The 15208-nt window shown below is 37.7% G+C and overlaps 1 protein-coding gene across 26 annotated transcripts in view; it reads left to right on the forward strand.

Annotated features, from left to right (window-relative positions):
- TSNARE1 (t-SNARE domain containing 1) overlaps nucleotides 1–15208 on the forward strand; it is a 416856-nt gene that overhangs the window by 240102 nt on the left and 161546 nt on the right. For all 26 annotated transcript variants that reach the window (XM_085536897.1, XM_085536893.1, XM_085536887.1 and 23 more), the window contains one exon: nucleotides 7904–7976. In XM_085536897.1, coding sequence (XP_085393023.1) covers nucleotides 7904–7976 — 73 coding nt within the window. The remainder of the gene's footprint in view (nucleotides 1–7903; nucleotides 7977–15208) is intronic.

The following is a 15208-nucleotide window of genomic DNA, read 5'->3' on the forward strand; positions in this document are numbered from 1 at the left end:
GTTGCGAAAGTGATGAAATCACTTCCCTTTCGATTTACATATGCTGTGAATCTCCCTACAGCTTTCACTGTGGGCAGTGAGCAATTGGAGACTCTATGACTTTCCAGGAGAAGATGAGAGGGTTGGAAATGGAGGAATGGCTTTGCACAACAGAATGTATAAATGCACCTGATCTCATCTGTCACAGATGAGTTTTGATACACTCATCTGTTTGCTCTGCACCTTGACTAATAATTCTTTTGCTCTCCACACAGATGTTATTTTTTGGTTTTCTGATAAGTTATTGCTTGATATTAAAGAATCATAGAACCATAGAATTGCAGAGTAATAGAATAGTTGATATTGAAGGGGACCTCTAAAGATCATCTATTCCAGCATCTTCCAATAGATCATCCAACCTGGCCTGGACATCTCCAGAGATGGGGTATCCATAGCTTTTCTGAACAACCTGTTCAAGTCTTATTAAATATGAAACCATTCTACCATTAAGATAGAATAATATCAATACAGAAGCTGTTGTCAGAACTAAGCAAAGCATACTAATATTTGTTTGTTAGCCTGTTATCAGAACATATCAGCATCCCTGCTTATCTTTCAACAAGTGATTAGCTAGGAAAAACATGTGAGATTTAGGTTCTGTTTTGCTCTACTGTAGACTGAAATAGGCTATCTGCTAAGCCTTAAATGCAATCTGCTAAGCTTTAAATGCCCAATTAACACCTGGTGCATGTTGGGGGTAAGTAAGTGAGATCTTAAAAATATTAGTGTATTTATATATATAGTTACTGTTTGTATGAGAGGATGTGTTTGTGGTTGGGTATACAAGAATAAATGTGTAAGTATGGCTGTAAGAGTGCTCACATGTATGTACATATATACAAAGCCAAATACTTTTAACAGCTGCTGCCTTTAAGTATAATTTTGGATGTAGATTAATTAGAAGTTCAAAACCTGGTTAACCAGATTTTTTTTATATGATCTTTGCTAATTCCTGTATGCTTCAGATTCCTAAATATAAAATGAGGATACCTCTTTGAAATGAGAAATATTGGTGAGGTTCTCAATTAACTCATCTCACATTTCCCCATCTAAATGGCTTTGAAAGGTCAAAGTTTCTATTCCTATCATTTGTAGTATCCCATTTCCCTGAGACACCAGTTCAGTTCTGACCTTCAGCATGGACTTGGAACTGATTAAGTTCTCATGAAAGAAAATATCTGTCCTAAACAGTCTGTGATATATATGAAAGGATACTGAGAGATATAGAATATGTGGAGGGTAATGATAGCGGTGAATATTTGTAGGTGATGTGATTTAAATACACAATTGTGAAGCACTAGAGAAAGGTGACTAAAAGATGGTAGCAAAATATTCACAGTTACGTGCTATAGCACCTTCATGCTCCTTATCACACCTTTTGGGTAGTATCACAAAAGATGAGACCTATTATTAACACAAGCTGTCAAGTCTAGTCTACAGACATGGTTAGATGACTAAGGGGAGAGGAGCTTTCGAGGGGAACTGGCAGTTAAACAACTCCTTCTCAGATTGCTGCTGGTCAGAAGGTGTTCTGAGGGTGGTAGAGAAGGTGACTTGGAGGTCTTATGCCCAATTCATTCAAGAACATCATTAAAATAAAGAGTAACCACAAGATATGTGAGATGTCCATTAGGGTGGACAAAGGGAAGTGAGCTGCTTTAAATATGCTGATACCTTTTCTTCTCTTACCAGTTCTGCAGCTGTTGTTCCTGCCTCTGCTACAAACATAGTCTTTTGGATTTCCCAAGTGCCTGCCTTGCCCTCTTCAGTACATAGAAATTTGCTCAAACATTTGCCTTGAGGAGAGTATGGTAGGTTAAACTCATCCTTGGGTCAATGCTCAGGGCATAATGAATAATGTTCCCAGCTGGCTGTTTTGAGGAGCTCTTTTCATCCCTGTTGCGATCCTCTCTACTAAAGCCTCGCCTCTGCCTTATGAGATCAAGGCATGTCGTAGAATCATAGCATGTCTTGGTATGGAAGGAACAGACAAAGGTCATGGAGCCAAATCCTGGCTTCACACCTAAAGTCCAAATCCTGAGTCTGAGAGCTCTTGACAGCTTTGGCTGTGCCCACTGCCCTTTGGTGCAGCATCTTTCCCTGACACCCACCTTACCCTCTCCAGATACACCTCCATGCCATTCCCTCTGGCCCTGGACCTGCCACTAAAGAGCAGTGGAACTGTAGGCCACCATGAGGCCTCCCCTCTCCTCCCTTTTCACACCATCACTGTTTGGATTTTGCTGTTCAGGAAGAATGTTTATGCCACATTTCTTGATTCCACTGCCCCCAGGAAGATGTGGGATTAACATGTTGCATCTACACACAACTGTTTTTATTATGCAATGCAGTGCTACACCTCCCAAGATGACAGCACCAACAAAACAGAAAGAAAGCACAAATAAGTGAGCAAGAGGAAAAGAGTAACTCCCCACACTGGCTCTTGTGCTGTCCCAAAGGAGGTCTAATTCAGTCTGTAAATGCTGTTCTATATAGCTTCTGCCCTCAAAACAATTTTCTGCTGGTATGCTGCTGCTTAGGTCGAATCAGTTTGATTTATAGAATACCATTTTTTTTCTTCCCAGCCACAGTCAAGAGAAAAAATATTTGTTGAAAGACTGTTACAGCAAGATTTAGCTTATGCACATCTAGCATCGGAGAAGTTTGCTGACTTCTTATATGAGGTTTTTCCTATCCCTTCTTTCCTCTGATTTTAAGAAGAGAAAGGGGATAGATAGATACCATGCATGGATTAGTTCCTCTCTGTACTTTGTATATATTATTTGTATGTACCGGACCAAAGAATAAGAAATGTCCCATTGGTATTGCAGATACGATAGCATATGTATAACATCTCAGCATCTTTTTGGTGGAACATACTTGACACTACAAAGTGTTTGGGCGTTGTGGAGTTATTTTCTTCCTTGTTTTCCCCCTCAAGAATCATAGAATCATTCAAGTTGGAAAAGACCACTAGGAACGATTAATCTAACCATCAGCCCATCCCCACCATGTCCACTAACCATATCCCAATGTGACACCTCTATGCTATTCTTGAAAACCTCCAAGGATGGTGACTATACCACCTCCTTAGGCAGCCTTTTCCAATACCTCAGGGTAAGTAGTAGGGTTTGTTTGTTTGTTTCATTTTGAGAGTGTGCACACCTGGATATAACACATTTCATAATTTCCTTTGGGTTTACTTTATAGCTTTTTTCCAAGGTGGTGGGGCAGAATGGCACCTCAGTTGTAGATTTCAGCATTATCTGAACGTTTAGCCAGTAAATAGCATAGTTGTTAATTGGTAGTCCTGTGCAGTGTGAATGGATAGCTTGCAAGTACACATATATACCAGCATGTTAAATAGAATAGACCAGTGATATTTCTGATCCCTAATTTTACACAAACTTAATCAAAGATCCTTAGGAGCATGTGTGAGTTATCCTTTGGGCTAACACTGATAAAGGATTCTGGAATTCTGCTAAGTAGGATGAAGCAAATATTGATAGTATGTGATTTTATTTTCATTTTATTTTTTTGCATCCTTTTCCAGAGAACATGTTTCCCCTTTCTGGTTTATTTAGTGTTGTTTTTGTGGTTGGAATACAGAAGTGTCCTTAGAATATGAGTAATGTCAGGGCTATGTTCTAAGTTTTCAGTATCAATAAATCTTCACCTCATTAGTCATGAAAGTGGAAGTGAGGGGAGGTTTACTTATTTGCTGTCTTGGTGACTATCTCAGTAATGTTCATTCTGCGGGGAAATAGGCTGCTGGGATTTATGATAAGGTTGTTCCCATCTTGGGAACAATGTCTGAGTTTTACGACTCAACTTGTCCCCAGATTCATTTTTAAAATGTTGAGATTGTGGTCTTGCTGAAGTAAAAAATGGGAAATGTAAAGTTTCAGTTTATCTGCAAACTCGTATTTCCAAAAGTTACTGTGTGCAAAGGGTTGGAATTTAAGAAATTTTCCAAATTCTAAGTACTTCGCAGTGATATTATTCACATACCAAGTCAGGTGAAAATACTCTTTTAGTCCTTCCATTTTTGCTTAGTGTTAGTAAACACATTTTGGTCTGTCCTGAGTAAATGCTTCAGTTCTTTAGCTTTCCAGACTCTCATGTTTCTCTGGTTTTCTCATTCACATTACTTGTTAATTGGCAGTTCTCTGTTTCCTTTGGTTATCTTTATCGTGTGACATTTATTTTCACCATATTCTGACTGTATGAATGACTCGTCTTACATAAACTTCTCCTTTGGGAAAAAAAAAAAAATCTAAAAATAGATGAATGATTTAAATCTCCCTCTTGCTGCTGAATGTAAGGTCTGAATTGTTGACAACGAGTCGAGGCTGACGATTAAAAAACAAGGAACTCCAATCCAGGTAGCTGGCAGGAAGAACCCATTTTTAAAACAGGGGCTGCTGTTGTACTCCCAGTTTTGGTGGAGTCAGAAAGATTTATGAGGAGCTTTATTTCACTCCGAGTTCTGCATACTGTGTGCTAAATTGGGGAAAACAGTGCAATTTGATTTTGTTAACAAACTCTGGTTCTTGGCAAATTCAGAGGTACTTCATGATAGAGATAACCTGGCAAGGAGAAGCAGAAACATAGCTGCTGGGTATATGCCATTATAGATGGTCTTTATTTCTAGCTATTTTTCTTTTTTCTTTCTTACTTTTCTTTTTTTTTTTTTTCTTTCTTTTTCTTTTCTTTCTTTTTTTTTTTTTTTCTTTTTGTTTTGCTTACATATATCAGGTACTTGGAAACTTCACATTGCCAGGTTTAATTATTCAACATATTCCTTCCTTCAGGTCAGATTGCTTTGTACTCTGTGCCTTACAACTGCCTCTTCTGTTTTTACTTACACTGAGTAGCCACGTTTTTTTTTTCTTCCTACCACCTCAGAATCTGCTTTTAAAGAACCCGTATTTTCTGAACAATAATTTTAAGCATTGATACAATGATTAGAAAGAGATCCATTCACTACAGCCACAAAGTTATTCACAACTAATTGAATAAAAATGACAAATCTGATACATAATAGTTCATATACTGTGTGATTTTCCTTTCTCATTCCCTCCCTTCTCCTTCCTCCCCTTCTCATCATAATATCCTGGAATCATCAAGCAGGCAGCCCAATTCCTTGCAGTTAAAGTAGCTGAGGAGGACCCTATGTGGACCCATCTGACCCCTGTAGGACCAGACTGCCTACATAGTTTATTCCAATGCAAAAACTGAGTGGAGGTGTAATTCGATATATTAAAATAGCCTCCATCTAACCTAATGTATGTACAAATGAAAGGATGAATTTTAGCCTGTGCTCACTTGAAGTGCTTTAAAAGAAGTGGAGCAAAACAAAGTGGACTGATTGAAGTGTAGAAAGAATTGTGTTTATGTTGTTTGTAGCAGAAATCGAGGACTGATGTCAATGGCAGTTTAACCAAGAGCAACAAAGGAGCATCATAGACTTTTTTCAGTGTTTTGTTTATATGTTTGTTTAATATTTCCTTAATGATTTTTTACTAAGCAGTTAAACGAGAGCAGAGCAACACATTCAAGTTAATTCTCATTTCTTCATACTATACTGAACCTTCTTCTCATAAAAGGCTTTACCAAAAAACCCCAAAAAAATCACAACAAATATCTCCTCATTCCTTGTGAGTGATTTATGACTACAGTGTGGTCTGGTGTAATCAGCTTAAATGTTACTTAAACATTATTGCTTTTAAAAAACATTCTACGTAATTTACAAGTTATGAATAATACCATACATGATTAAAGCTTCATTTAGGCTGACAAGTGAATCAGTGAAGTGCATTTTGTGATGCATTAACCCAATCTTTGTTTTTTTGTCATTTTGTTTTCTTATGATTCCTCACATATGTATATATATATTAAGTCTTTTGTTTCTCCTACTTCCTCAGTTATTCAACATTTTTAACATATTCACAAATTCACAACGGTACTCTCAGGCTTTATTGCCAACGAGTGTGATTCTGTTGCATTTTATGATTAAATGTTATGCCGCTTAGATTCTTATAACGAACTTCAGAAGGATGTGTATTCATTTTGTTCTTTGTTTCCTAGATTTATCCGTAACAAATTCTGAATTCTTTAGAAGCGAGATGGAAACAAGCTGACTTTTTAGCATGATGGTAGAGCTGCAACAGGATCCAAACAGACAAATTAATTACTGTGCAATTAGCTCTGGGAGAAGCAGGTTCTTCAGAAACACTTTCAGTGTTAAAGAAAACATCTTGATCTTAGATGTCATGTTAGGCATATGTTGCTGCTCCTCTGTTGTGCAGATCTAATGATGCTTTTTTTGTAGTGCTGCTTGTGTTTGATTTTGATTTTATGATTCTTGTGTTATCCAGACAATTGATTCTGTGAGTGAACTAAAGAAGTCAGGTTTGTTGTGCCTTTTTATGTGTTGTTTGGATTTTTTGGTATCTATCAACTAGTGAAATATTAATAGAATCAATGCACTCGCATTTCTCTGTGTTGGATTCTCTGTTGTCTGGTTGCCAGGTTTTCCTTAAACCCTTTTATCTCCTCCTTCCATGAAATTCTTAGAAACTTAATATCTTTGTGCCAACAAAATGTTTAGGAGTCAGGAGTTGGGGATGTGTGTGAGAAAGAGTGGAAGGAAAAGCTGAAAAGACATGTCAGCAGGACATGAGAACTAAAGACAAAGGACACAGAAAAGTATGGATTAATGCCTTCTGGTAAGACTGTTCCTCAGGAATCTCTGGGTTCTGGGACAACAGGGAAGGTCTGTAGCAAGGATGATAGAGTATCAGGCCAAGGGGCATTTATACCAAGTCAACGTACCTTCATCCTTCATCCAAACCGAAGGAGGCTCTGATCAACCAGACTGAGCTGTAGATGTCCCTGTTCACTGCAGGGGAGTTGGACTAGAAGGTCTTTAAGGGTCCATTCCAACTCAAACAATTACATGATTCCTTGATAACGTCTATGAGACCTGATGGGATGAACCAAAAGCACTGGAAGTTTTCCATTGTCATTGAGAGGCCTCTCTTGATTATCTTTGAAGAACAGCAATCAGAGATGTACCCAGAGACTAGAAGAAAGTAAATGTAGCTGTGATTCTTTAAGTTGTGCAGCTAAACTACATGCATCCTTCTTGACTGTCTTATTTTTTCTGCTCTGCTAATGTTGCCTTACTGGTAGTGCATTATTTTGTCTGCTATTGCTAAGCTAATTGTTTTTATAAAAGGCAGCTGAATAAAAGGTCAACATATGCTCACATTTGCTCTTGTATATGTTAACTGTCCAGATAGCAGGGAAACAAAGCCACTGGAGATTGCCATCTTAATTCTGCATTTAATCTATTAATTTTACTTTTGTTATATTTAGAAAGGTATAAATGAATGCATTGATCGAACAAGGGCTGATTGATGGGTTGATTTGTTGATAGTCTACCAGTAAGGAGATTCAAATTCAGTGATTTTTTTATTGGATCAACACCAATTTACAAATCATTTTTTTTACCAGATGGATGCCATTCTAAAAGTGGGCTTCTCCTATGTAAGAATCTACACTTTAGGATGAATGGCTTGCTTAGATGGCATTGTTCAACACAATGGCAACACCATGGCATTGTTCAAAGGGATTTTTGATTTACCATGGGTGTGTGGAGCACTGGGTCTTTTTCTTTTAATTCTACATATACTTCTTTTTTTTTTTTCTTATTCTTTCTCTTCATTATTTTTTTTTTCCTTTTTTTCCTCTTTTTTTCTTTTTTTTCTTTTTTTTTTTTTTTTCCCCTTTTTGTTTTTTTCCTCTTGTTACAAAGCTTGGTTACAAAAAATGTCTTTTATGTTTTCTGTCTTTTCAGAGTGACATGCTGGATGTGAACCAGATCATTAAAGACCTGGCCTCCATGGTCCATGAGCAAGGAGACACAATAGGTAGGTATCACTGTTGAAGTATGAGTTTTGTTGAGCTCCTACTCCATTCTAGTGTGTTGTTGTGTGTTCATAGAATCATAGAATGGCCTGGTTTGAAAAAGACCACAATGATCATCTATTTTCAAACCCCCTGCTATGTTCAAGGCTGCCAACCACCAGACCAGGCTGCTCAGAGCCACATCCAGGATGGCCTTGAATGCCTCCAGGGATGGGGCATCCACAACCTTCTGATCCCTCAGAAGAAACTGTGATGCTGCAATTAATTTTCCTGTGTTTTGTGCATGTTGTATCCTTAGTGATGTTTTGATCTGACAAACTGCTCTGTGCAACAGCGTTCTCACATTTGGAGTAGTTGGATGTATTTAGCATAAAAAAAAGATTTTGAGGTGAGATAAATTTGTTCAATTTTGACTGCAACAAAGAAGGTGAAGAATATGTAGTATTAACTAGAAGGGGATCCTGGAGTTGTAATTAAAAAATGACAATAGCAGTAGTAGTTATTATTGTAAAGTGGCAAAAAAATAAAATTAAGTTAAATTAAATGTCCTGCTTCACCTAAATAGAAATTTGTCTCCACATTACAGACAGTGCCTGACTAAATCTACATTATGCAACCATTATGACATACCCATATAGTCTGAAACTTCTGCCTACTAGTTGATTTCTTTTTGTTTGATAGCAGCCAGTGGCTAAGAACATTGTGGAGGACTCTTGGGAATGGAGATGAGAGAAGTTGCTAGACACGTCAAAGATTACCCAGAGTGATGGTAGATGGTCCATCCTTGGAGACCTTCAAGGTCTGGCTGGACAGGGCTCTGAGCACCCTGATATAGCTGTAGATGTTCCTGTTCATTGCAGAGTGGTTGGATCAAATGACTTTTAAGGGTCCCTTCCTACTCAAATAATTCTATTATTATCTTCAACAGCAGACAACCAGTGATCATCATCTTTTTTTTTTTTTTTCTCTTTCTCTTTCTCTTTCTCTTTTTCTTTCTCTTTTTCTTTTTCTTTTTCTTTTTCTCCTTCTTTTTCTTTTTCTTTTTCTTTTTCTCCTTCTTTTTCTTTTTCTTTTTCTTTTTCTTTTTCTTTTTCTTTTTCTTTTTCTTTTTCTTTTTCTTTTTCTTTTTCTTTTTCTTTTTCTTTTTCTTTTTCTTTTTCTTTTTCTTTTTCTTTTTCTTTTTCTTTTTCTTTTTCTTTTTCTTTTTCTTTTCCTTTTTTTTTCCTTTTCCTTTTCCTTTTCCTTTTCCTTTTCCTTTTCCTTTTCCTTTTCCTTTTCCTTTTCCTTTTCCTTTTCCTTTTCCTTTTCCTTTTCCTTTTCCTTTTCCTTTTCCTTTTCCTTTTCCTTTTCCTTTTCCTTTTCCTTTCTCTTTCTCTTTCTCTTTTTCTTTCTCTTTTCTTCTTTTTTTTTTCTTTTTTTTTTTTTGTTTGTTTTTGTTTTTTGGTGTGTGTGTGTGTGTGTATGATAATACTGTGAAGTGCTTCCGAAGCAATTTCCCGTTTCAAGTTGGAGAGCTAACAGTCCTGAAGCCATGATGAGGGACTTAAACATCAGAGAAGTGAAGTTTAGGAAGATATTACTTACCTGCAGTGCTCACTTTGAGTACTTACCAGTGCTCTTGGGAGGTGAATCAAGTCCTAAGGTAGTTATATGTAAATCATAAAAGAAGAAAATCTTCTCTGTTGTTTATTAAGCACTCTGAATTGTTTTGCCAAGCTGAAACCTATGCAAGTTTCTATTAGCATCTGATATCTCCTTTCACACTGAAATGAGCTTGCTGCATCCCACTGAGAAACACTACTCAGGTTTACAGGTGCAGAACAAAATCACGATAATATCTACCAATTTTTTCTTGTTTTGATTTTATTTTTTTTTCCTTTCTTTTTTTCATTTTCTTTTTTGAGCAGCTTATTTTTTAAACATCTACAACTTCAGTGCCTGATTCATCTCCAGAATGTACATCAGATGTTAATGCCTTGAGGGACATGAGAGCATACATCAGTTAGCTTCAAGATCCTTGTAACCAATTTTCTTAAGGCAACATTTATTATTTTTGAGATGTTGTTCATGCATGGAAGTGGCCTAGTATTAACTAGCCTGTGAGAAAGTTGTATAAAATGTTGTGTTTTGGTCTTACACCATCAGAAGTGTTGTTCCTTCTTCCCATTTCTCTGCAGCAGATCTTTTTTTGTAGCTTCCTCTGAAGCATCTTTTCACTCTGGCATCTATTCAAGGTATCTTCCCAACCAATTGCTGAAATATCCCATTGTATATCCTTTGACATTCATATTACATAGACATAAGTGAGATTAAGAGTCAGTTGCTGAAGAGAATTGAAACTCCCACAGTGAAAATACAGCATCAGTGACGATAAGGGACAGTTCTCTTGACACTTGTTTGACTTTTTTATTGCATTCTTCTTACATGCATGAAATGAAATCTGTGTGTGCGTTTATATAGAAGACACAAGAAAACTATATATCCATGGAATCTGAGGTGCATCACTCAGCAAAAAAAAAAAATATATATATCCAACCAGGACTGTAGTGTGAACCACTTTTGTTCATTCTGAGCTGAGGAGAATTAATGGGAAGAACTTGTCTGAGATATGCACAGCACAGGAAGGGTAACCCATATTTCTTAGAAAAACCTTAAAGGAAGTTTTGCTGCTCTGCGGGCTGTTTCCTTAATGAGAAAATCCATAACACTCCGTAGAATAGAGAACAATTTTTGTCAGGCAGGGAGGAAATAAAGGGGAAATGCAGAGTTGGTGCCGTGCATCTCTTTTATTTTTTGTCGTCTGCAAAAGTGTACATTCCAAGTCATGGCATCCCTTTGATAGGGATATTTAACTGAGCACTGTAGTATAAGCGAGTCCAAACCTCAAAGCCAAAACAAGCTGGTAATGTTGGTTACCTTTGAATTAGTATTTTCAAAACAGATTTACAGGAGCTCTTGGCAAAAGCATCTCTGTCAAACCTCACTGCAAATACAGGAAAAGGGATTTCTCCTTCCATAAACAAATCCCATCTCATGCACTTTCTATCCCAGTCTTGATCCAGCTCTCTTCCTGAAGCTCCTTTCTGTTCCTGTCAAGGTTTTCCATTGCATAACTGAACACAAGTCTCTACAGCAATTTCCATTGAAATAATCAAGCTGAATGAAGTTTGTGTACCAAGTCCTCCTATACTATACTGCTATACTGAACTCTCATTGTAACAGGTTGTTCATGAAAAGCATCCAAGGTAAGAATTACAGAATCACAGAATTGTAGGGGTTGGAAGGGACCTCTAGAGATCATCGAGTCCAACCCCCCTGCCAAAGCAGGTTCCCTACACCACGTCACACAGGTAGGCATCCAGATGGGTCTTGAATATCTCCAGAGAAGGAGACTCCACCACCTCCCTGGGCAGCCTGTTCCAGTGCTCCATCACCCTCACCGTAAAGAGGTTCTTATGCACATTTGTGCGGAACTTCCTATGCTGAAGTTACGCACGTGGCACCCAGAGAAGTAAATTACATTGGGGATGATTGCTATTGCTAGGAGTCACTCCCTTCCATGCTCACAACTCAACTGAACGAAGTACAAGTCTTCAACAGCTGGAAGATTCCCAGTGTTTCATACTGAAAATCATTATTTTACAAGTGCAGGCTTGTCTTTCCATTGGCCATACATGGATAAGTAGCCATAGTTTCATGAAGTCAACTTTATTATTGGTATTAGTGAAAAGAAAATTCTAAAATCCCCATGTCGTCTGAAGAATGTGTTGATAACACAGTTATCAATATTTGTTTTGCTACTGATGAAGACAGGTGTGTACTTATCCAACTCTGTAGGCTTCTGTTTGCATTGTAACAGAAAATAAGGATGACCTGAATAATAGTCATTGCATTCTATTTGCCAGCAGCAAAAGAAAATGCTTTTCTTTTTTTCAGCTAGGAGAGCCTTTTTTTCTCTCCTACCTGTATGTGTAGTCTCACTATTTATGGCAGAATAAGGAGCAAAATCTACATCTGTCATCTAAATTGTCTCAATTCAGCATTCACTGTTCGCATCTTCATCACTTTCCACAAAGCCAAAAAGCAAGACCTGTATTGTTCTCAAAATGTTGTACATTTAGAATATTTGATACTTCTAGAAATGATATATTTCTTCGGGTGTCTCTAAACTTTGGAACCAACCTAACACCAGCTTATCTGTAACCTCCCCACACCAATAACATGGCAGGAGTCTGGCCACAGATTACAGCAGCAGGACATGGGAATTAGTCTCTAATTCTTTGTTCACACATACAATAAGTGTGGAATCAGAATGGCTTGGGTTGGAAGGAAACTCAAAGATCCAAAAGTTCCAAGTCTCTGTCATGTTCAGGGCTGCCTACCTCTAAATAAGACAAGATGGGTACAAATTAATATTTGCAAAGGAAATCTCATTGCCTGGAAGAAGATCCTACTGCATCAAGGAAAATACTTTATCTGCCTTTCTTATCTTTCATTATTTATTCAGGCTGAAATCTTCATGCAGCTGAGGTTTCATATCACTCTTGAAATCTGTGCAGTACATATTTGAAAATAATAAGGTTAAGAAGCTTTGTAACGCTAATTAAAGTGAATTCTCCCTCACTTTGCAGACATCGTTACTTGGTGTCTTCCAGGCTAGAACCCACAGACCTGCCAAGATAAATATAAACATGGCAGCTGGTTCTTCCCTTCAGTCTAGGAAGAAATTTATGATGGGGTCAATATATTCAGTCCTTGAGTAATGCTGGTGTTTGCTGACATAACACATTGTCACTTATTCCCTGATGATAATGAACCTTCTTCAAAGAAAGAGTATTTGCATGAGTGCAAACGTGCTACTTATTTTGGAAGCTTTTGAATGGTGGTGGTGTTTTTTTTTCCCCCATTCTTTCTGTGAAGTCAGCTCATTTCTGTTGCCTGCTTTATCGTTATTGCTTTTCTGACCTGAAGGCTAGTTTAACGTGTAGACACTGTCAGGAGTCAGGAAGGCACCTTTGCACACATGTTCTCCAATCTGACTGCCTGAACAGCAAGACAAAGAGTTCATTGTTATATGCATTAGTGCAAGCCAAGTAGGGAAATCATCCAACTGGATCCTTAACTAAACTCTCTGGAGTTACATGTCTCTGCTGGGACTTCTGCAGAAAATGAACACATCTTGAGAGTGATCCCTGAATACCTGAATTTAACAGCTCCAATATCTACGTTTAGTTGAATGTGATCTATGAAGTCTCTCATTTGGTTAAGTTAGCTAAGTGGTCTTCAAGGAGACTATTATGTCTTCTGATGTTCTTATTGGCTCCTGATGAATTGGGAAATCTCCCATCCATCTTGCTTTCAGCCATTTGTGGCAACATGAAATTACACAGCAATGCAGAACGCAGCGCGTGCAGGGATTATATACAGGAAGGTGTTTTGGAATCAATGATTTTTCATGTACTAAACACTTCCCATTTCTTCAGAGAAACTCTATTTTTCCTATACAGCCTATGTGTATATTTTGTTCTGTTATCAGTTTAATGAAGATTTCTTGTAAACTATCCCCACTGCACTACTATTCTTAATTGCATTGTGGGCAAGTGTGTAGTGGTTTGAATACCACCGTTCTCACTTTCCACAAGTTCCTGAATCTGGACATCACTGAAAAGCCTATAAATGTATAGAATAAAAGGTTAGAAATGACCTCTAAGATTATCTAGTCCAATCATCAAACCTTCACTGCCCTGCCCACTGAACTCTGTCCCTTGGTGCCTTATCTCTGTGTTTCTTGAACACCACCAGGGATGACGATACCGTCAGCTCCCTGAGCAGCCTGTTCCAACACCTTGCCACATTATCTAATATCTCTAATATCAGATCTTAGATGTTTTGTTTTGCATGGACTTTTGCATTTACTTTAATTTCTGGCTACTGTTAGGGCAGTACTTGCTGGCTCCTAAGGAAAAGAATAATGGGCAACTGTAGGTTTCTAAATTTACTAACGCCTAAAGATTTGTCTGCTGCTCTGTGTTTGACCTTCATAATGAGATTGGGCTGGTGTACTTGTAGTTAATGAGCCAGCTAATTTTGTAAAAGAATCAAGGCTCTTCCTTTTATGAGGTTTATTGCCACCGGTAGGATTCTTCTCACACCAATTTACTGAGTCATACTGGGGCTGCTGGAACTGCTGTGCTCTCAGTTTCTTGAAATGTTTTGATTGAGCAATAAATGTCCTACAGCTAGAAGCTGCCCAGGTGGTTGGTTTCTTTCTGCTGGGAGCTGTCATACTCTGCCACAAACACACTGCTTGGGAGGCCATTGCTTGAGCAGGTTAAATAAACAAAACAAGCCACATAGCACGAAAGTTGCAAAACAAACAAACTTGTAAATAACAGCGACTTTACTTTCTAAGTAAAATATATGGTCTTTTCAACACAGCAAGCAGAAATAAAGTGTATTTCTTTCTCTGAATCAACACCCTGACATCCTCATTTATTCCTGTGATACAGGCAGACATTTCATAGAGTCATAGAATCGTAGAATGGCTTCGGTTGAAAAAGACCACAATTACCATCCGGTTTCAACCCCCCTGCTATGTGCAGGGTCACCAACCACCAGACCAGGCTGCCCAGAGCCACATCCAGCCTGGCCTTGAATACCTCAAGGGATGGGGCTTTTCCTCAGTGAACTGACTGACCTGAAAGACTTGATCACTTATGCACCCAGCTGTGTGATAGGAGTGTTGTGTTAACTGTAGACAAAAATGGACTTTTTAATAATGCTAATGCACAAGTGAAATTAAGGTATTTGTCCATTTATCTCATTATTCATGAGCTGGATTTGGAAAAGCGAGCATAAATGGATCATAGGCCATTTAAGTAGGAAGGGACCCTTGAAGTTGTCTCGTGCATCCTTTGATCCTCAGGGTCCTTTCCAACCCCTACAACAATTCTGTGATTCTGCATTCTTTATTTTTGTTTGATTTTGTAATAATAGAAGTGTATGTATTTTATGTCAGTTTAAAATAATTTTCCTTTAGTTTGAATATTTTAAATAACTAAAAAAAAATGTTTTGAAGTTACAGCACCTTAAAATAGTGTGTACTACAGAAGAGTATCTGCTGTTTCTCAGAGCAATTAGGTGTTGCTTTTTAAACTACTTCCAGAGATTATTGAGAAGAAAAAAGAAATGATGAAATATCCAAAAATTTTCTTACAAAAAAAATGTTGTGTTT

Source organism: Coturnix japonica, chromosome 2, assembly GCF_054131305.1.
Source record: "Coturnix japonica strain WE chromosome 2, WE-NBRP24, whole genome shotgun sequence".
Classification (NCBI taxonomy): Eukaryota; Metazoa; Chordata; class Aves; order Galliformes; family Phasianidae; genus Coturnix; species Coturnix japonica.